The sequence below is a fragment of the Pungitius pungitius genome, chromosome 18, assembly GCF_949316345.1.
Source record: "Pungitius pungitius chromosome 18, fPunPun2.1, whole genome shotgun sequence".
Classification (NCBI taxonomy): Eukaryota; Metazoa; Chordata; class Actinopteri; order Perciformes; family Gasterosteidae; genus Pungitius; species Pungitius pungitius.
Window position 1 is genome coordinate 13,446,643 of NC_084917.1, and position 21,014 is coordinate 13,467,656.

At 44.2% G+C, this 21,014-nt stretch overlaps 3 protein-coding genes across 7 annotated transcripts; 1 reads left to right on the forward strand and 2 right to left on the reverse strand.

The window, feature by feature from the left end:
* The first annotated feature begins 638 nt into the window (after nucleotides 1-638).
* On the forward strand, nucleotides 639-3,676 carry ppp1r3c2a (protein phosphatase 1 regulatory subunit 3C2, duplicate a). The gene is made up of 3 exons (XM_037483799.2): nucleotides 639-745; nucleotides 853-924; nucleotides 1,016-3,676. The coding sequence occupies exons 2-3, from the start codon at nucleotides 911-913 to the stop codon at nucleotides 1,968-1,970; spliced, it is 969 nt and encodes a 322-aa protein (XP_037339696.2). The 5' UTR covers nucleotides 639-745; nucleotides 853-910; the 3' UTR covers nucleotides 1,971-3,676.
* A 5,339-nt stretch (nucleotides 3,677-9,015) lies between these two features.
* Nucleotides 9,016-10,235, reverse strand: LOC119226692 (phospholipase A2-like). Its single transcript, XM_037484900.2, has 4 exons — nucleotides 10,088-10,235; nucleotides 9,845-9,992; nucleotides 9,622-9,755; nucleotides 9,016-9,478 (listed from the first exon to the last, which is right to left on the reverse strand). The coding sequence occupies exons 1-4, from the start codon at nucleotides 10,134-10,136 to the stop codon at nucleotides 9,360-9,362; spliced, it is 450 nt and encodes a 149-aa protein (XP_037340797.2). The 5' UTR covers nucleotides 10,137-10,235; the 3' UTR covers nucleotides 9,016-9,359.
* Nucleotides 10,236-14,093: 3,858 nt separating this feature from the next.
* prkab1a (protein kinase, AMP-activated, beta 1 non-catalytic subunit, a) lies at nucleotides 14,094-20,037 on the reverse strand. 5 transcript variants are annotated; one of them, XM_037484941.2, is made up of 8 exons: nucleotides 19,905-20,037; nucleotides 18,456-18,641; nucleotides 18,204-18,361; nucleotides 17,669-17,762; nucleotides 17,257-17,371; nucleotides 16,911-17,044; nucleotides 16,614-16,682; nucleotides 14,094-15,709 (listed from the first exon to the last, which is right to left on the reverse strand). In XM_037484941.2, the coding sequence occupies exons 2-8, from the start codon at nucleotides 18,603-18,605 to the stop codon at nucleotides 15,632-15,634; spliced, it is 798 nt and encodes a 265-aa protein (XP_037340838.1). In that variant the 5' UTR covers nucleotides 18,606-18,641; nucleotides 19,905-20,037; the 3' UTR covers nucleotides 14,094-15,631. The 5 variants fall into 5 exon arrangements, with proteins under 5 accessions (XP_037340838.1, XP_037340834.1, XP_037340836.1 ...); XM_037484937.2 differs by having other exon boundaries at nucleotides 18,204-18,373; XM_037484939.2 differs by having other exon boundaries at nucleotides 18,204-18,373; nucleotides 18,456-18,682; nucleotides 19,905-20,027.
* Nucleotides 20,038-21,014: the final 977 nt, after the last annotated feature.

Here is a 21,014-nt window from a genome sequence, read left to right on the forward strand (position 1 = left end):
AACAGAAGCTTGTGAAGTTGAGTTGACAATGCGCAAGATTGTCGGTACAAAAAGGGATGCATTTTGTGATTTGTACTGTTGAAATTTCCTTCAAAAGAAATATAATTCCAGTTGGAACAGCTGGCCTTTAACAGCAGAAGTGAGTGGGCCCCGTTATTTGGACGGATCCTTTTGTTTCTGCATGTCATCAAATATTGTCTGCCGGATGCAGCTCCGAGAAAGTCTGTCTCAAATTTCCACAAAACTCTTGGAATGTTCTGCTAAGGACCCAGGGTGGGGAAACCTCCCGGACTGGTCTCAACCCGAGCTTCTGCTTAGCAACACACTCCCCTCCCTTTTTGTACAAAGTCTAGAATGAGTCCCCAACGATAATGTAATGTTTAATGAATGAATAATCCCTCTTGCGCCGTACAGACTACGTTTTCAAGAGTCACGCTCCCCCCTTTATTATCTTCTACGGATAAAACCTTTTCTTTATTCACATGTTAAAAAAGACAAACGATTAACAGAATCATAGTGGCAGAATTCTAGGAAAAAGGTCCGAGGCTCTACCTGTCATGCAGCAGTTTGCTTGGGGGCAGGACATAAACCTGCACTCTATTGGCTAATCTCCACCAAATATGTAAATGACAAAGAAGGTTCAACCTCATTTCAAAACCCCACACGCCGCGAGAGACATAGAAGAAGCGTCTCTTTCCATTCCCTTTGCCATTGATCTTAGGAAACAAATGACCGCAATCACTCTGTAAGTACTTTTTTACTTTGAAACATAACTTTGTTGATTATCTATTGGTAATCAGTGAGAACTTCAACTTATTCACTAAACTTTGTTCCGATCCACCGCTGGTTCAGAATTAGCTGAAGCCCTCTGGCAAAGACGCACACTTACTGAAACATCATCATCCGGAAAATGACTTGTGCAAGGTGAGTTATTATGCTTTTAACTGAGCTTCCTTTACTGCTTCTGTGTGAAACCTCGTCCTCGTTTCAAACCCTGTTGCGTCTTCCCCCTCAGAGTCCTCCCCGCCTTCGGGAGTCACCGCCAGCCGGCCGTGACGCCCGTCGACCTCGCTGTGTGTTTGGGCCTCAGCCAACGGCGACCCCTCCTCGGGCTGCCCGTGAAGCCTGCACCGCGTCGTCGTCAGCAGACGTGCCTTCAATCCCACCGCCTCTCCTCCGCCTCCTCCTCCCCGAGCTACTCGCCCTCACCGCCGCCCCCCTCCCTCGCGACCTCAGAGCCCCGGAGCTGCTTCCGTAGGTACGGCGGTGCGAGCAAGAAGCGCGTGGTCTTTGCCGACGCCAAGGGGTTGGCTCTGGCTGTTGTGCGCCTGTTCATCCCCGAGCCGTCTAACTTTGCTTCCACGCTGGAGATGAGACCCTCCTTCTCCAGACTGCAAAGCCAACTGTTGCCCTCGGACAAACTGCAGCACCACAGGCTGCGGCTGGGTTTCCCCCAGCCGGCGATCGCCTCTCAATCCTCACCGGCACGCCAGCAATACCCGTGCGTGCAGCTGGAGAGCTGCAACGTTTCGGAGCACTCCTTGAGCGGAACAGTGCGCGTCAATCATGTCAGCGTGGAGAAGGCTGTGCATGTGAGGGTGACCTTTGACTCCTGGCGGAGCCACCACGACATTCATTGCATTCTCCTGCAGCAGCAGCAGCAGCAGCGCTTCGGGGGTTCCAACGAGGACCTTTTTGCCTTCGACTTAAGCTTGCCAAAGAACATCGATCCAGCAGAGCGGGTGGAGTTCTGCGTGGTCCTCACGCCTGGGAACGACGCGATGCCACAATGGGACGACAACAGGGGGCAGAACTACCGGCTAATTGTGGAAACCGGCGGATCAAACGGTCCCCAAGGCGATTGCTACCGCTTTCAACCCACGCTGTCACAATATCGGTCGCCGCTGTGGCCTTTGTACGTGTCCCCCTCCTTCAGAGGAGTTCATCAAGCCCCATCTGAGCAGAGATGACTTTGTCCTAACCCAATTTAAATTAAACCTTCTCAACAGAAGGGAGAATGATGATGTGACTATGTTAATTTATAGATATTTAAGAGTAAAGGGCTTTTTCATCGGATGGTCTGAAGCTCAAACCTGCCAAAATGTGAACAATAATGAACCAGGCTGCAGGAATGTTGTCATTAAATTCTTCTTTTTAGAAAAGCCTTTCTTTTTCTTTGTGTGTGCCTGCATTGTAACGACACGTAAGCTGCGATTTAAGATGAACATGTATGAGTATACACAGAGAAGTGTAACATGAGAACAATCTCAGCTTATAGCCCTGATGTTTTTTCACACGCTTATTATTTCTCTTGGCTCAGATTCCTGTTGTGCCTTTTTAATGTAGGTATGTCATGCGTACCAGACTGAATAACACGCCCCTACCAGCTGTGAAAAGGTGGAACAACACGTTTGGAACTGTTATGTCTGTGCACTGTTCTTGATGGCAGGTAACCATGGCAGCGTTAGATTTGGCATGTGCTTTGTGCAGTGAGTAACGATCGGGCCTCTGTTTATACACGCACAGGGTGGAGGCCTCATTAGATAATGTTGCAGCCGAAGTGAGAAAGTGTCTCCGACTGCGTCTGACTCTCTTAGTCACCTCTCTTTCGAGGTTGCTCCTTTGTTCCTCAGCGTCTACTCCCTCGGGCTGATGTCCTCCCTGGGTGGGGACTGGGATGTCACATATGTAGCAGGTTTACACACCTTTAAACCAGAGACAGTTTTGGTTTTGATAGAGCTCTTATGTCATCCAAGGGAGGACAAGCTGGTGCATATTATCATGCACAACTAAACTACATCTACCAATTACAGCGCATTCATTTTTGTAGGTAGCTTAGAATGCTGTTTGAGAACAGTAAGCTGCTAGTGACAACAGACGTAAATTATCAAGTGTAATTATGCACCGTTCGCATTTTGAAAAGTTCTGCCATTACAATTTTAATCAAGCTTTAAAACTTGAGACTCTTCATGGGATCAAGATCTCGGGAGAGACATAAAGGCGAGAATGAGTCTTCATTACACAAAATTCAACAGTTCAGTCGCACTAAGCCAATTACAGCTCTCACAACTATCATACAAAGTAGAATGAATGTGGCCCGGTCCTCATAACGGCGACATACGTTCCATCCATGGATCATTAAAGTGGTTTTAAAGAGTTTGTTTTGCAGAACATTCCGTTAATAAGGTGGAGAAACCGTATTTCCTATTCTTCTAAGTGTGATTGCTATATTACATAATAAACTGCGCTCTGGCAAACGATATTCACATGATGATTTGAATTATGTAAAGTTGAGGGAAGATCTGTTCCAGCTTCTCTCCGTCATTATACTGTGGGAGGGAGCTAATTAGATAATAATCCTGAATGCATTCCATCTCAAGACAGTATAAAGGATTAGCGCCACACCCCAAATAAGATATGAGAGCAAATGTTGGCAAAACTGCAAAAATGTCAAGTCATAGTCAGCAGGGTTTTTAAAACAGCTTCTACACTATCTGACAATGGTAACTGTGTAGGTCCTGTGAGCGAAATAGATAACGTCTAGGTGACTTGTGTGCATAAAGCCCCCCCTGTTTAGTAATGTTTTCTTGTTGCTGTAGAAGACTATCTTTGAGTAGCCTTGATGTATGACTTGTATGTGTCAATTATTTATCCTGCTTGCAGGTATTATTTAATAAATGATTTTACACCAGTGTTGAATCTTTCTATCCTAATTGGTCTTTCGAGTCGGCTCTCAAGACCAGCACCAGGCTTTCCCCCAGCTGAGGAATTGGCCCTAGTTTAAAACCAAGGAAGGCCTCTGATGGAAGGGGTTCATAAATTCATAAATAGGGCAGTCAGTAGAAATGCACACACACACATATTATATATATAGACTTCAGTGCCAAACACACACTTTTCACAGTACGGCAAATAGTGCATTTATTAACATCTCCGGCATATAAAAAGCGCAGTGGGATGGTGAGAGCTTGGCTTCACGTCGTGCAAATCTATACCTCTCACACAGGTACTCGTTCGGAAAAGCTAAAGGGTCCGACCTGTCCGGAAACACAGTCACGTCTGTAAGCGCGTCTCAGTATCGGTGCTTCTGCATGGTGCAGAAAGAAACACGTGACCATTTTTCTCAGTAAATATTTCCAAAGAAGCAATTGATGTGAAATTTTCACCAGATGTTGGTAACAACCCAAGTAATACATAAAAAAATCCAAACAAAGATGTTCAGAAATAAAGTTATGTGTAATAATGTGAAATGACACAGGGAAAAAGTATTGAACATGCTTACTGATTTTTTATTCAAGCCTTTGTTGGTAATGACAGCTTCAAGACGGCTCCTTCATGAGAAACTAGTCACACGCATTGCTATGGTTGTTATAAGGCTGAACTCAAACGCAGAACGAAACGGCAATCGGATAGCGAGTGAACATGTTATTGTACGATACAATGGTAAATAAGCGGCCGTGAGGAGTTCAGCTGATGAAGGTGAATCCCAGGTGACAATTTCCCAGATGGTGTCCAGTGATAATCCAACGTACAAGTGACAAAGGTAACGATCCGACGTCTGCTGGTTGTCAGGCTCTCCCTCTTATACCCTGGTGATTGTAGATCCGATGCAGGTGTGTGATTACGATAAGTGACAGGTGCGTGCAAATGCCAACCTCTCCCAGCTTTTACCCGGATGTTTCTTCCACTCAAACGATCTTCAAATCTTGATGGCTCCGTCGCCCTCTTCAATGATTCTTGATCTTCAGTTCTTTCCATAGATTTTCAATGGGATTTAAGTAAGGTGATTGGCTGGGCCATTCGAGCAGCTTAATTTTCTTTCTTTGAAACCAGTTGAGTTTCCTTGGCTGTGTGTTTGGGATCATTCTCTTGCTGAAATGTCCACCCTTGTTTCATCTTCATCATCCTGGTAGATGGCAGCAGATTTCTGTTAAGAATGTCTCTCTAAATTTGCCCATTCATCAAGTTTGCCAGTACCATTTGTTGAAAAGCCGCCCCACACCATGATGTTCCCACCTCCAAACGTCACTGTGGGTATGTTGTTTTTAGGGTGATGTGCAGTGCCATTTCTCCTCCAAACATGGTGTGTATTATGGCATCCAAACACTTCAATTGACCACTCTACATTCTTCCAGTATTTCACTGGCTTTTCCAAATGTTGTCCAGCAAACTTTAAACAAGCTTCAACATGCTTTTTTTTTCAGCAATGGAGTCTTGCGTAGTGAGCGTGCATGCAGGTCATGGTGGCGGAGTGCATTACTTACGGTTTTCTTTGAGACAACAGTACCTGCTAATTGCAGGTCTTTTTGATGCTCTCTACAAGTGGCTCTTGGACAACTCTTCTGATGATTCTTTTCATTCCTCTGTCAGAAATCTTGCGAGGAGCATCTGGTCAAAACAAAGTTATGGTGAAATGATTGTAGCTCCAACAGAGCGCACTGGAACATTCAATTCACACAGTCAAACCAATGCCATCATTGTGTTTTGCAACAATTAGGTTACAAAGGTCTTGAGACAGCTCTTAGCTGTGACCCATCATGGGATGTGGCAGCTTGGCAATGAGACCTTTTTGTAGGCCATCAGTTGGGACTTAACCAGCTGATAAAAGCGATAAACTCCTGGTGTAACGTTTGCTGAATCACCTCTCTTCTGTCGCCTAAATGCAGTCTCATGACGCACACAATCCGTCTTTAATCGTTTTAGCTGTTGTTCATTTGGTCGCTGAACTACTTTGTTAGAGTGCAAACTGTTTTACTACTACTACTTTCACACTCCTGTCTTCTCAAAAGGGTGGGACTTATTTTTCTTTACCCAATTGGGAGTCTGCATTTCCCGAAAGCCAATGAAACCATAATCATGTAAATAGGCTGTGATTGACACCCTGCTCAGCAATCAGAACTACAGTATATCAGGATGACAACAAACATTCAAACTATCATCTTGTAACAACACAAATATAAAACAATATATTAGATACTCAAACTATCCACCTGGTTACAGTTACTTCGCCGGGTTTAATTCAACCTGCTTTCATGCAACCAAGTCCGAGCTAAATTCATCCAGGATAACCTGAACATCCCGGCTTAATCCCTTATTTTGGTTTTGAGCAATGCCCCCCTGGAGCCGCTCGAGTTTGGAAGAGAGTGACGAGAACCAATTACTGGCATGACCTGACTGGTGTGAACTTATCCGGTAAGAAAGCTTTCGATAGTCTCTGGTACTGTGTTTAGGAAAAGTTTCAAGTCCTTGGAAAAGCTTCAAGCTCTTGAGGAACGTTCAGTAAAGGTTGTTTTTCCTTTAACTTTTGTTGCAACTAAATGTCCTTTCTTCTAAATTCCTGGAAGGGATTTTCTTGTTTAATGCTTTAGTACTGAGGATTAGCTTGTTGTGATGTTAACCTAGGTTAATATGTGACGGGGCTTTAGGGGAAGATCACCAACAACGCCACATGGGGACTTACATCCCAAGAAATACAAACCCAACTATTAAATATCAGAGGCATTGTGGATAAGGCAGAGACATGTTCGTTGTAATTACGAGAAAAAAAAAAAAATAGACAAAACTATAAAACCAAGGCAATCACAAATCACTAAAATAACGGGTTTAAGATAATAAATACAGGCAAGATGGTTCAACACAGCAAACGGCACAAAGTAAACTAAAGAAAACATAAGATTACAAAACAGCAGCAGGTTCTCTCTCTGTCTCTACAGGGCAGGACCAGAAGCGAATGAGGCTATGATGGCAGGTGCATTTTAAGTGATGCCACCAATTGGGAGAAGCCAGCTGGAAGGCTGCGTTCCCAACCCCACCAACAAGAATATCTCCATTTAATCGGTTGTTATCTCAGCCGTGACAGTCGAGTCCTAAAAATAGTTCTTATCAGGGTAGTACTGACGTGAGTTCATAAAGAGATTAAGAAAACAGTCCCAAAAGTGTCAGTAAAATAGTTACAGATAAGTAAGTTGTTATATTCTCCTTGGTGCTTAAAAACCAAAAAAAGCATAGTAGGTTGGCGATGTGTTCATTGAGACTGGGACATTTAAAAAATGTGACGATGAGACCCTGGAGGGAGATGGACATTTCTGAATGTAGAAGCATTTAGGCAAATGAAAGGACCATTATGGTTTTAATGAAAGGTTGCAAGGAAATGTGTTTAATGTGTGATGAGGCTCAGGTGTTCAAGGGGGGAGTAAAAGGAGATGACAAGTAAATAACAAGGTACGATATTATGTGTTTTAATCCTCATGATTAAAGTCATATAGGGAGACGAAGCATCCTCTATACGTGTTTTTCCTGACACTTTATATCACCTAATAGGCAGAGGTGGAAAGTAACGATTTACATTTACTCGCGTTACTGTAATTGAGTAGTATTTTTGTGTACTTCTACTTAAGTGTTTTTTGTTTGAAATATTGTACTTCGCTACATTTTAAATCATATCCGTTGCTGAGTAAACACAGGGAACTAACGTCACTGCACTGAGTGATGAGCGGGAGAACGAACGCGCTAAACAAGAATGATGGAGACTGACAAAACAGATGCAAACCCAGCTGAAATCCAATGAAAATACGAGGCGTAGCCGCTAAACCGGAAGTACGTAGATTTTCACAGTAAGAATCGACGCAACCGTCTGTAATGACAGCGGTTACCAGGGTAACAAGAGGAGAAAAGTTCATTAACGGATATAAATAAATACTCCTGGTCTGACGGGATGTGTTAGCAGCAGTAGGTGACTACACTCGCTGCTCTTGGCTCTGATATTTATTGTCCACGTATTGTTTTGCTTCAGTGAGCAGAGCAGAGACAGTTTAAGGAGATCGCAGAGTAAACGCTCCGCCACTGGAGCGCATACGTCACCACGTCAGCCAACAGTCGGCTGAACCGCCAGCGATCCCCCCCCCCCCCCCGTCTGCCGTTCGCGATGATCCTCAGTGGCCCGCGTTCGGTCCAAGTCGGCAGTATCTCAGTATCTGGCTCGAACCTGAAATGAGTTTGACACCCCTGCTTTACTGAATCCACAGTTCATGCCATATTTAGTGGTTGTAGTAATGTTTAAAATGTTTTATTTGATGATCTGCACTAAAATCATCATTTTATTTTTATTTTATTATTTTTGCCATTGCACATTAATTTGTAAAGGTCTTCTTTCAATTAAAAACAACTAGATTGACATTTATTTTCCCTTGTCTTTTATAACTACACTAGAATCCCGCAACCCACACAGCTGTTACAAAAGTAACTCAGTAACTTTTACTCCGAGTACATTTTTAATGAGCTACTTTTTACTTGAGTATATTTTTAGACTTGTAACTTTACTTGTACTTCAGTAAAATTGTACTTAAGTAACAGTACTTTTACTTGAGTACAACATTTTGTTACTCTTTCCACCTCTGCCTATAGGTATAAAAGTCAAATACAACCAATTCAGATTAGCATAAAGTCGCATGGGTTGGATCTTGACCAATGATCGACAGGTGTGCCAGGGATCCAAGGCCTTCCAGCAACACAGGCTGAAAACCGATCCAGTGAGCTGCAGCTGGCGTCACAAAGAGTAACATGAAGGAGAAAACAGCGGCAGAGTTATTTGAGGTGCCAAGTGATCCACAATGCAACCAAAACCTCACCTGCATGTGTCACTTGTGTGTAGCAGCTGAAGAGAGGGGGGGGGGGGGGGGTGTGCTGGCCGCAATACATCAGCTACTGGACATAGATTGTTACCCATTCCTGTGCTTGTGTTGCCAAAAAGTGGCTCCTGGTTGGCAGGAGTCACACATGATTTAGAACAGTGATTCTTAACCATTGAGCCGCGAGCGCCACCTAGAGGGCGGCTAAACACTTTTCATTTGTACCCATGGTCCGCAAAGGGCCGTGGTTGAAATATTTCAACTTTGGCCAAAAAATTAACCTTTTTAATTTGAATCTAATCAAATGTAACATTGTAAAATTACTGTTAAAACTCCAATCTACTTACTGATGATTTATGTAAGAAGATGCAATAAAATATCCATACGCACAAGAACTTAGGAGTGAAACAACAATACAAAATGCAGTTCTTTTCTTTATTCCAGAGCTGATTACCCTCCACCCTACACCCTCCACACTAGGAAATAAATTGGAAGACTGTAGTGGCCTCTGTGGTTAAAACAGCATGTGATATATGGCGAGGGTGGCATAACGACATGTGTCCATTACAAACATCACAAGACTATTTCAGCACATGATTAATGGTGGATGGTTTTAGGCAACGGGGTCCCATTAAGTTGCAAGTGCTGGTATATAATGTGCACATTGATATTTGTAAAATGTCAGGGATCATCAACAAATTAAAAAAAGAATCTACTTTCTCCGAGTCCCCTTCAATGACAGCGGTCGCTTGGCAGGTGCTCGTGCTCGGGGATCCAAGGGGATCTGCCAAAACACTCAGCAGCCTTCCTGTCACACTCACAGATGAACATCTCGCACTCGTTGTTCTTGTCTGGGGAAAATGGATCATAGAGAGACTGTAAATAATGGAAATGGTGACAAACATCCCCAGATATTAAAGAAAGTGAGAATCAAATCATTTGAATTAACAGGAAACATGGGGAAAAAAAATCCCTTTTGTCTCAGTGTACTCACTGCCACAGGTGACCTTCTTGTTATCCTTGTCACAGCTATAGTCATAAATCTCAGTATAAGGATTGTCAAAGACGGGCCAGCAGTCAGGGTGCTGCATGGCGTCATTGTAGCAAAGGTCATGCACTTGGCAGCACCTACAGGGAAAATAAGACTAATTTGACTCAGCTTGGACAAGGTAAATCATCTTTGTATAGAGTATGAAGCCGAGTTAGTGGGTCATGACCTATCCAGATCGTCCACAGGTGGGCCGGAGCCTCCCTTTCCACAGTAGCAGCCATAGTCGGCGTAGTCGAGAGCAGGCCAGCTGTCGGGCATCACGCACAGAATCATCTTTCTGAACTGGTGCAGAGCCTTGAAGTCCAACGAGTGGGCTGAAGCACAACAAGCGGGAACCGTCAAAACTCCAGTGCTACGCTACTAGAAGGGGCAACAGCCCCCCCGTGTGCAAATGGTCAGTTGAACTTACCAAAGGTGAGGCCCACCGCCAAGAGAAGCAGAGACTGGAGGGTACTCATCCTAGAAGTGAGCCGGGTCAAGTGAACTAGCTCGCACTCCAATATCAGCCCACTCTTTATATCAAGAGCGGGACCCTGAGAGCTGCCCTATCAGCTCTTCTTACGACACAGGGTCAGCATGTGTAAAAGCAAGTAAGTTTTCCCACACTCTCGTTTTGTCTTAGTTGGTTTATTATCATGTTCACCTGTTCAGTTACTCTCTTATTATCTCACCTCTCGTCCCTAACATGATAATTAATAGGCTCTGTGTCGTACTTTTGGATTCAGAACCATCGCACACCCTTCCAACTCTGAAACCTGGGAGTTTTCCTCTGGCTCCTGTCCAGACTACAGATGGTGAGTCTTATGGACACCTGCAGTAGAGTTTGTGGGATGAAGACTTATGTCTCCTGGAAGACTATAATGTCTGACAGAAGACTGTTGAGTCTCAAAATGTGTGTATAATAACATATAAACTGTTTTTTTACATACAGCACTCACAAGGGTTCCTCTATAATCCACAGAAAAATGTTCAATTAGACAAAGTAGTTTGAGATTTATTACACTTGTTATACTCCCAGTCTGGGTGTTGTCTTCGGTTTTCTCTCCGGACTACAGTTGCAGTAGTCAATTGATGAGAGAAAATGTACCCACACAGATGGCAATTGTACACATTATTATCGAAACTTCAATAGTAGTAGACTGTTGTACTCCTAGTGGGGGAGGCAGGGAATTGTAGTTGAGCCAAACAAAACTAGGCCTGACTACCCACCTATAGAAACAGAACAAACTAAATGGCTTTGCAGGCTTATCTAACTTTCTTTGGTGAAACAAAATACAGCAGAGGCATCAACCAATAACCTAGTGTTTCTAGACAAGCAGTGACTACGTGAGACTAGCAATGTACAGGGTACCCCAGACCCCCCTCCTGGTCCTCGACCGCCCACCACAAACATCCACAATAACCACTTTGTACATGTGGTGTCAGCCGGACATCCATTCCTTCCTCGTTCGGTCTTCCTTCTTTTATTCTTGAGCCTCCCCTCAGGTGATCGACAGGCACAGGTGCAACCCAATCACCTTGATTGCACCTGGAACGGAGGAGAGAGACCAAGCCAAGAGAAATCCACAGGCAGGACGGGGGAAAGGTGTCTTGCCCCAGCCTGACACGTAACCCTATCCAACGCCAGGTTGAATAGCTCATCTTTGTTTACTTTTTATTTGTTGTTGACACCTCCAGGCCGAACCTGATAACCCTTATTTAACGGCATGGCACTGGGAATTGTGGGTGAGTCTCTCAAGCGTAGTCTGATGGAAAAGGAAATTGTGCATTCAAAAAGGGCTCCAAGCGTCTGCTAAAAGCTCAGAAGAAGCTCCGAATGCCGGGAGACCATCAGTGTCCACATTGGGAGCAATGAATGTCTCTCCTGTAGCTTTTAGCACAGTTGGCATTCAGCTACAGCAGACGATGGTGTGGGAACCGTTAATGTGAACAATGCCAGGTGAATGGTTTCATGTACAGTATATGTTACGTCTGTGCTCGAGCAGCCGCTCGACCTTCTAATTTAGGTTTAGTGCAACTTTGCATTCATATTGACTTAATACCATTATGCTACAGAGATAAACATGAGGCTAAATAAAACCACTGCGTTCTACCATGTGTTCAGAGACATGGAGTTTCCCAGACCCCCAGGCATGTGTATTGTAGTGTGAGAGTGGAGGTAAAGTGAGTTCAGATTATGCCCTTTAATAACAGTAAAAGGCATGTGAGGCAACATGAGAAGGGTCGATGGAACTCTGCTTCCACATTACAAACACAGCAGGAGTCATTTATTACAAGGAGGGAATGGTGGATGTTGCAGGTCTCACACACACCAAGGATGGATTCTTATTGTAATACAGTCACCTGGTCTTTATTCACAGCGGACACTTGGCTGGTGTTGCGCTATGGGATCCAAGGCCTTCTTGCAAAACACCTGGCATGGCTTATGGTCACCAGTTCAGGCTCTGAACGGTTCGGTTAAAATGAGTATTGGGCAAAGATAATTCATAACGTTATGATGTGCTCGCCTATGATCTGATACAAATTGTGCTTTTATGAAGACAATAAACTCCATTGGTGCCCATTGTTAAAAGGGGGTCTAAAATGATCAGAGCTCCCATATGGACTTCACTAAAAGACGCATCTATCGTTAACAAAGTGCTCCGATGAAGGCCTGGAGAGACTTCATCCTCTATGTCAGGAGGGTCAAGTAGCACTAACGATAATGTGTAGCACGCCAATGCACACCATACATAATGTATGGACTGAAATATACACACAACCCAGCTTGTGTAAAAGAAGGGTATCCTCCCACTCCTCCACATTTATAAAGAAAACACAGGAAAAGGTACAGCTGAAACTCTCCGTTGGTTCATCTGCTGGCAAGAAATTCTCTTTATTTAAAGACTTCAATTATCCTTAGAAATAAAGTAAAAAAGCAGAGCAAACGAAATTGGATAGATTGGAGTGCTGCCGTGCCTCGCCCCGGGGAAACTTACTTACGTGGTTAAAGTGAATTATCTTACGTCTTTGCAAAGATTTGGAGCTCATTTACAGAGTTTGCGTAGGGGGAAGATTTTTAGCCTACCGTTTATTGGTGGGGTGTGGGTGTCCCTGAGCAAAACACTTAACCCCTAACTGCTCCCTGTGCGCCTTTACTATGGGGGATTGGTCAAATGCAGAGAAAAATTAGCCAAATGGGATCGATAAAGGAAACTTCCTTCTTTTGTCTATCAGTGCATCAGTCAGCCTCTACAGCTATTTTGACAATGTGTTTTGACAATCTGTTTTCTATTCAAAATATTTGCCTATGTACTTTTTGATGTGCCTTGCTCTTTTTGGTTTGTGTAATGTGGAAAGAACAATACAAATATTTGTCAAAAAAAGAAAAAAATGGTTACAGCTCCTGAAATGGCCTTTTTTAATATTTTTGAGCATTTTTACACAAACCAAACAATGAATCCATGACACCAACGAATTACCAGATTAATCCAGAATTCAAATAATCATCAGCTGCAGCCCGATACTAAATAGTTCAAATCCGCTCCACCTTGTACTTTCATATTGATACTTACAGAGCATTTGCAATGCAAGGCTTTGTATTTGTAATGATTTTCACAGCGTGGCATTAGTATTGCTGGTCCATAAATGATCACCAAGAAAAGGGGCAGCAACGTGTAGAGACCAGATGTGCAGAGACATGGAAAATCCCAGACTGTGACATGAGGGGAGACTCCACAGGCTTCAGAGGATCCAGTTCCCAACACATCAGAGTTATTTCTTTGTTTCATTTGGACTTTTAGTTCGGATTTTTGATAATACGGCTTAAACAATACTTTTACCATACTGGAAGGATCTTTTAGTATTTCTTTTTGAAGCATGTTTTTTAACAACATGCTTCAATGTGTAGCACATAAAATTATTAATTAATAATTATTATAATATATTTTTAAAGCAGATGTCTTTACAGCTGATAACACTCGAGCCAAAACAATAGAAATGTATGAATAGCAACACAGGTACTTGGTAAAGTATGTATTGGTTTTATTTATTGGTGGTTATTTGTGTGTTTGTTTTGTACATCGTGATAACATTACATTTTCTCTTCACATGGAGTTCATTGTTTGAATCAAAGCACTTGGGAGGTAAATCTTATTCAAATGTTTAATGTGTGTCCTGTTATTTAGTTGAACAAATACCTGATTACTGCAGGCCTTAGTTTAAAAACCCTCTTCATTGACATGTCCTTATTATCGAGGAGGCTTTTGTTGATTATTTACGAGGCAAATCTCCTTTTCTCACTGTGGAGGCACTTCTTTGTTTCTGTATTTGTGGTTCTCAGCTTGTCTCCTTTCAGCTGAACTTTTGGGGGGGATCAGTAGCAATGTCGATTACAAGAGGGTCGCAGTATAGTCAAAAACACAACAAACCGCAAATGAATTTACAAACTAAGCTTTAATACAAAAAGCTGTGGAAATCTGAAAACAAAATATCACACCAGCGTGGTTTAAAGGGTCAAAACATGTTTGATACTGTGATATATTTGCACGTCTATCATCAATAAATTGAGGAGATTGTCAGCATCTACTGGTCTGTGCAACAGAAACAATGAACGTTGTGGTCTCGTTTGATAATTGTAATTATACCAAAATGCATTGGGGTCAATTGTAATGGAATAGCTTCATAAATTAAAACACATCAGACTTCATGAAATACATACGGACCCCAACAGTACAAACGTGAATAAATCTCACATGCGTACCAGTAGGTCAAATGATCCTATTCTGGTCCCTTCAGGTCACTGTTGGTCACATGACTGTCTCCTACCATCCTGATTTTCAGTCAAAATATCTTTATTCAGTTTCAATTTGCTCTCATGTCTTTTTGTCCCACTGTGGCTTCTGAAGCTGGTGCTGCCATTAAAGAGTGGCGATGTTCCAGGGCACAAAGCCACGATGCCCTGAGCACTCAGCTGGCAGCAGTCCGCAGGGACTGGAATGCCTTTCGATCGCATGAAGGAAGGGAAATCAAGTGATTCAGTGGGAAGACCAGTTCACAAGAGTCAGGCTTAATCTTCGTGCTGCAAGTGTACATACACTGTATGCATATTCTACATTAAAAATAAACTTGTGTCATAGTGCAAAGCTGCTAAAGTCTTTTCTAAACGAAATGTATACCTCCAAAAAAAGGAAATTAATGTTATCAGTCTACCCTTAGTTATAATCCGAACTAACAAGCAGCTTGTGTCTAAATCCTGAACACAAAACTGCAACTAACTACAGAAACTTCCTCACAAAGTCAAACAACAACAAACAATACGGACTATTCTCACCAATGATAATATGTGTGCTTCTTAGTCAAGAGTAAATAAAAAACATGTGAATGAAAAACAGTGCAGAAAACTACTGCAGTGCAATCGCTCCTATGACCTCCGCATTGTGGGTGGCACAGTCGTGTTTACATAAAACACTGCAGCCCCCTCATGCATCTCCCTGCATTACCAGTAGGGCTCGGGCTGTATATTGATATGGTCTTAGATTTGTGGCGTGCCCACTAACGACTGAGTGTATGACTGTCTCCATATGACCCAGCCCTACTGCTCATTACATTACGGTTGCTATTGACAGGCAGACATGTCATAGTGTCCAACCTCCATCCTTACTGCCTATCTATGTCTACGAAGCAAAGACGCTGTTGTTGACGCCTACTGAGGGCGATGGGTTAACTGGTGAAGGCAGGTTATGTCTGGAACGACTGAGCGACATTCTCCCCCCATGCACAGATGTGCGAAATAACTGGATATACAAGGCGTGTACAAAATATAGTCTCCCCGAGCTATCGATAGCCTCAGCTTCATCGAGGACCGTCACCCAGGGCTGCCGCCGCCGCAACGTGATGGAAGGAACGGGTGGAGATGATATTTTGTACACTCGGTGTGCCGTTTCACACTCTGACTGGATCAAAAAGTCCTCCCTCAGATGGGCTTGTAAAGCAACGTGGTGACGTACTTCTTCTTGTAGCGATGTGTCGCGCTGAGCACCATCACGCCGTCCTGTGGCAGGAAAAAGACAAACGGAACTTCAAAAGCTGATTGTGGCTGAGTGAAGCCAGGTGATTGGCCTATTCGATTTGACCACCAACCCCAACACATCTTTAATGGCCATCTCGTGTTGCGCAATGATAGTTTAATATAAAAATGTATTATTCTAATGTTGTGTGGTTGATGATAATCATGGTTATTCATTTGTCACAACCAAGACCAAAGTGCTCACGAGGCACACATGAAATGAATGGAGGTGGGTACAATGCCAGATCGGCGTGCATTTAACAATAATAGCCCATACGTGGTCTGCAAACTAACATACTGGATGTGACAGGATGGAACTAATCTGTGGCTTCCTGTATATTCTCTGAAGGCTGGTGGAACAGATTTCCGTCTTCGTCTGATCTCGTCTACTTCCCAGGAGAGGCGTAGCTTTTATTAAAACAGATGTGCACGGTGGTCTTGGACCAATGGAAGGCTTTGATCTTAATGGATCAGTGTTAAAATGTAAGTATGAGATTGGGGGCTCGCCGTTACCGGCACAATCTAGAAAACAGCCAACAGTGTTTCCCTGAGGGCGACATTGAGAGCGTTGTGGAGCCTAAATGCTCCTGGCATGTCAACGCAGTGTCCCGTTCTTCTTGTATGGAAAAATAAACACTGTTCACTCATTAAGAGACACTGCTGTTGGGACTTTTAATGCACGTTTAGTTTGCTTTTCCAGTCACATCGTGGGAAAAAAAGGGGCGATTCTTTCCAGCGGCCTCCTTATCAACGCTGGAATTCCATAGATACCATCTGCTGAGCTCACAGATTGTACTCACAATGCCATCGCAGCTGGCCCTTTCTCAAGTCACATTTCAGCCTCACATTTTATATTTTTAGTTTCTTGGTATGATCGATAGCTTTTTACCTTAATGGAAAGAGCGTAGAGGTGGTTGAGCATGACATGGTTGGGTTCTGGAAGCAGTGCAGGGTCACACTGGACATGAGAAGAAACGGGGAAAAAAGGAGATTTTCTTTATATTTTCTTATTAAATATTCAGGGTTTCTTTTACCAGATTCCCATAGTTTGATGCTCGACAAAAAGGTCTATTACCTGAACTTAACTTCTCAAAAAACTACACAATATTTCAAGTTACTGTAACTCAGGGATGTGACAGTGAGTTTCCGGTACAGTGAAAATAATAGTGATTAAAAAGCTACTCACAGAAATCCCAGTGTCTTTGTTGAGGATGACCTGGAGCAGGTGAGGTGGGAGGATGGGTGGAGACTTAATCTTCTCTTCCTGTTTAGGAACATATGCGTCCTGGTGATACGGCCCAGGGGGAGAGCTGGAGAGGTCTAGTGTGGGGGTGGGGAAACATTTCCACAGTTCTGCTTCAAAATCATGACTAACAATATCCACCATTACCTGGTTTTATTTCTCATGAAGACCATGGTACATAATTCAATGAGGTTTCATAACAGTGACGTAACTTGACTGAACACATCAAGATAAGAGAAACAAAAAAAGTCTCTGGGGCCCTTAAAAAGGGGGGGTGTCCACCACTCACCTGACATGTCAGAGCATTTCTGTGAGTCCACCATCAGAGCGTCAAACACCTCGAAGTCCGTCTTCCTCACCTGGATGATGTTGTTGACCGTCCCGAGCTGACTGGTCACAACCGGCTGTGTGAGGAAACGGGAGACAATCAACTCCACCACTGAAGCTCAGAAACACAAAACCAGGCAGATGCCATATGATTTGAACTGTGGCTTTGTGTTAACCAGTCCCTGTCTGTACAGGACATGCCAGGAATCATTTTCATCTCTGTTGGTGTGTCTCTACAGAGAAACAGGGGCATTCTTGTTATTGCACTCGGTTTAACAGATGCGATCTCGGTCTACAAAGAGTAGTTGTACACTACTGCCCTTACTAGTTCCAAGTGCCTCATGAATCCGTTATAATTATAGTGTCATACTGACCTCAGCCGGGTCGTGGGTCCACTGTCCGTCCACGTAGAACTTGTACTGATGCTCCCCCTCCGGCAGATCAACAATGGTCACAAAGGTGTTCTGACTTTGACGCCAAAGGGGAAACAGTTGGAGATTAACAATTAACTATTAAATGACAGCCAGGAACTGAGATGGAGTAATAAGTCGGGGGGTATCCGTTCAGCAGTTTCATTCTGTCTGGGTTCACACACAACGCCGACATTGTCCGGCGTGTGCTCTCTGTCTGCCGTGTGTGCGTGCGTGCGTGTGCGCGCTAAGGTACCAAACTCCCCTGAGCGCAGAGATTGGTGGATGATTGTAATCGGGTGCCGGTGGGAGGTGATACACTGCATTCATTTAAGTATGAAGACTGTGTCCCGGCTAGAATCGGGAATGAGAGAATAAGCTGTGGGTTTGCGCAGATCATTCAGAAACGACCGGTTGAACCCTAAATTCTCAAACTTGTTGGAGCGCACCGTACCTGGTAAATAGATAAAAAAAAGGAAAATGAACTGGTGACACAGACCTTCGTATGAGAGGAATCTTGTTGGCCCAGTTGTTGAAGGATCCAGAGAGGTAGACCTCCTTGCCGTCTCCCGTCCAGCGGAAGACTGTCTGTCGGTCTGCGGCTGGCCCTTTGTCGTCCACTTCCAAGTCGTGCTGCCAGGCGAGGAACTCCTCTTTCTGTGAAGGACCCTGAAGTAACCGCCATCATTTCACCGGGGGCCAAATGCCACAGAGACACGTGACCTGTATCAGAGACGGTGGCAAAACCCACCTTCATGTCTTCGCCGTGAAAAATATCGGCATCCTCGGGGCTGTCCATGATGATTTTTGGCCCACCTCCCTCCTTGGCACCCCGGCTGTCCCTCCGCTGAGCCTTCTCGCCGTGGCCCATGGCAGCCCTCTCACTGCTCGTATTCCCCATGGTGGCTGTGTCCCCTTGTAGGGTGGCACAAGGTCACTGTGGGGGCGAAAAAACCCAAAACAGCAGCTCAAAGAAGACTGAGCCGAGAAGCAAGGTGATTAATCATTGACACTTGCTACGGGGGTGCCGTCGACACAAGTAGCTTTGCAAGACGTCGTCACTCAAATAAGATGTACACTGTGGGCGCAAACGCTGCCATCCAGAATGATTTACTACGTGCTTCGGCGGAGCGGGAGGACGCAAACGTGCGGCGCATCACAAGCAGCTCGGGTCGGAAACCGCGGACGACGACGACGACGACCTGACGGACTCACAATTTGCTCCGATTCAGTTTCCCTGCGGTGCACAACGTGGGCTCAGAACCACACTGCATGTTCATCAAACGCTCAACCGCAGTGGGAACGTACCAGTTGTGGTGTGACGCTCTACCGCGGAGCTTTTGTACTGAATGGATTACGGCATGATACCTTTTTTGCTTAAAGGGCCGTGATCTGCACTGCTGGTGGCATAAGTAAGCAAGGGCCGGTAATGCATTTACAGCAATGGATCACCTATTTACAGAATGATCAACTCCGTGCTGCTGTGTAATGGGGTGACAACAAGACAAGGTTATTCAAACTAATGGATTCTCCTACCGCCGTTTTTGTGCCACTGCTTGGTAACGTTGATTAAGTTGTTATACTTTGATAACTAACATATGTTTGTGTTTTAGTCCCGCAGTTTACGGCGAGATCTTGCATCGTGAAAACGTGCGGGTGACCAGTAGGTCCCAGCTGATGAGGATGATGAGGATGATGATGGGAGTTTGAGTTGTTTTCCACTGGCTGAGGACAGCGCGTGAAGTGACGTGTGGGGCACGAGTCACCACCGTGTGTAAATGCGTGGTGACGACAGGAATCGGGTGGAATAGTGCGCAGCTCGCCATTAACTTTTTGAAGCAGCGCGTCGCGTCAAATTCTCCACGGTTCAGTGCGAGAACGTAGCGAGGCATTAGCCACCAGGCTAACGTCACGTTAGCTCGTGGGCAGACCTGACGCGCAACGACACGCGCTCCATCACTTGCGCCCGTGGCGTAACGGCTGGACCCGCCGGCATTCACTGGACGGCCGGTACCGCTTGATCCGACAGCACCAGAGTAGCGATAAGAGGTCACGTTAACGTGCCGCAGCTAACGGCAGTTAGCGGCTGGCCTCAGCGTGACGTCCTTCAGGACCCGAACCGTGCATGCTGACGTCACAGAGGAGTGACAGCGATTCAAACGTCAGCGGTTTAACGTGCGTGTTGCTGTGTAATGTTTACCTGGCGTGGCGTCGTAGGTGTCCGGGTTAGCGCATCTGAGCCATTTCTTCAGTGGCGAAAACACAACATTGCGTCCTGCTAAACCAACCCGCCCCCCCCTTCTCCCCGGCTCGCACACGCGCACTGGAGCACAAAACAGGGTGCGCTCGGTTTTGAACTTCCGAATACTCGCAGGATCCAATAATGCGTACTATTTTCCCCACTTGCACTTATTGTTGTTTGAATAAAACATATGTTTGTGTAAAGTGTGAGTATTGTATTATAATATTTAAAAGAAATAACTCGGATGTAATGCAATGTTTTCAACACTAGATGGAAGCGTGAGCACAGTAAGTGTATAGTCTGAGATGACTGGTCTGCATGCATTAAGAGAGTAACCTTCCAATGTAGGTTACACAAAATATTCTTAAAAACCTGTACTTAAAAATAATGTTTATCTTAATAAAATAGGTGACCTGTGCAACACAAAAGTGTGACTACAGTTAGATCATTCCCGGGTAAAAGCCATTAGAATGTACTGTATAAGCATAGCAAGATAAGGACATTGTTATATTCAAGGTATTCAAAGACCTAAGAATTGCATGTTACCTTGTGCATCAATAGTAATGAGAAATTATTATTTCTTATTAGCATCTGTAGTCCTTAACACCATTGATTCAAAATGGAGACAGTACCTATGACTGAATATAGGCTAGCAAAAGAAAATGAAAAAGCTTTTGTACCATCCTTGACATTTATTGCCAGATGGTTTGGGTATGAATCACCTGCAGGGAGGGGCACCGACTCTCCGTTCAGACAAAGTGACCTTTAAACAACGACGGTCCAGCTGTAGTATTATCTTTAAATAAGTTATCTTGGAAACTCTGTGTTGTGTGACACAATGCATGCAGCACATTGCTAAATCTTAAATCAAGCAGCCCGATTGTAGTGGAATGTTTTCTCATGCAATCACTTATAAAGTCTCTTGTGATTCAAAGTTGATCTTCCTGCAAGGAAGAAGAGGTCTGCAGCAGCTATGCATCGACAGGCAGTGGCTAGCTTCTTCTTGATGTTTGAGAGGAACACAGATATGTTTAGACATCGTGGTCAACACCTTGGGATGGAGGCAGG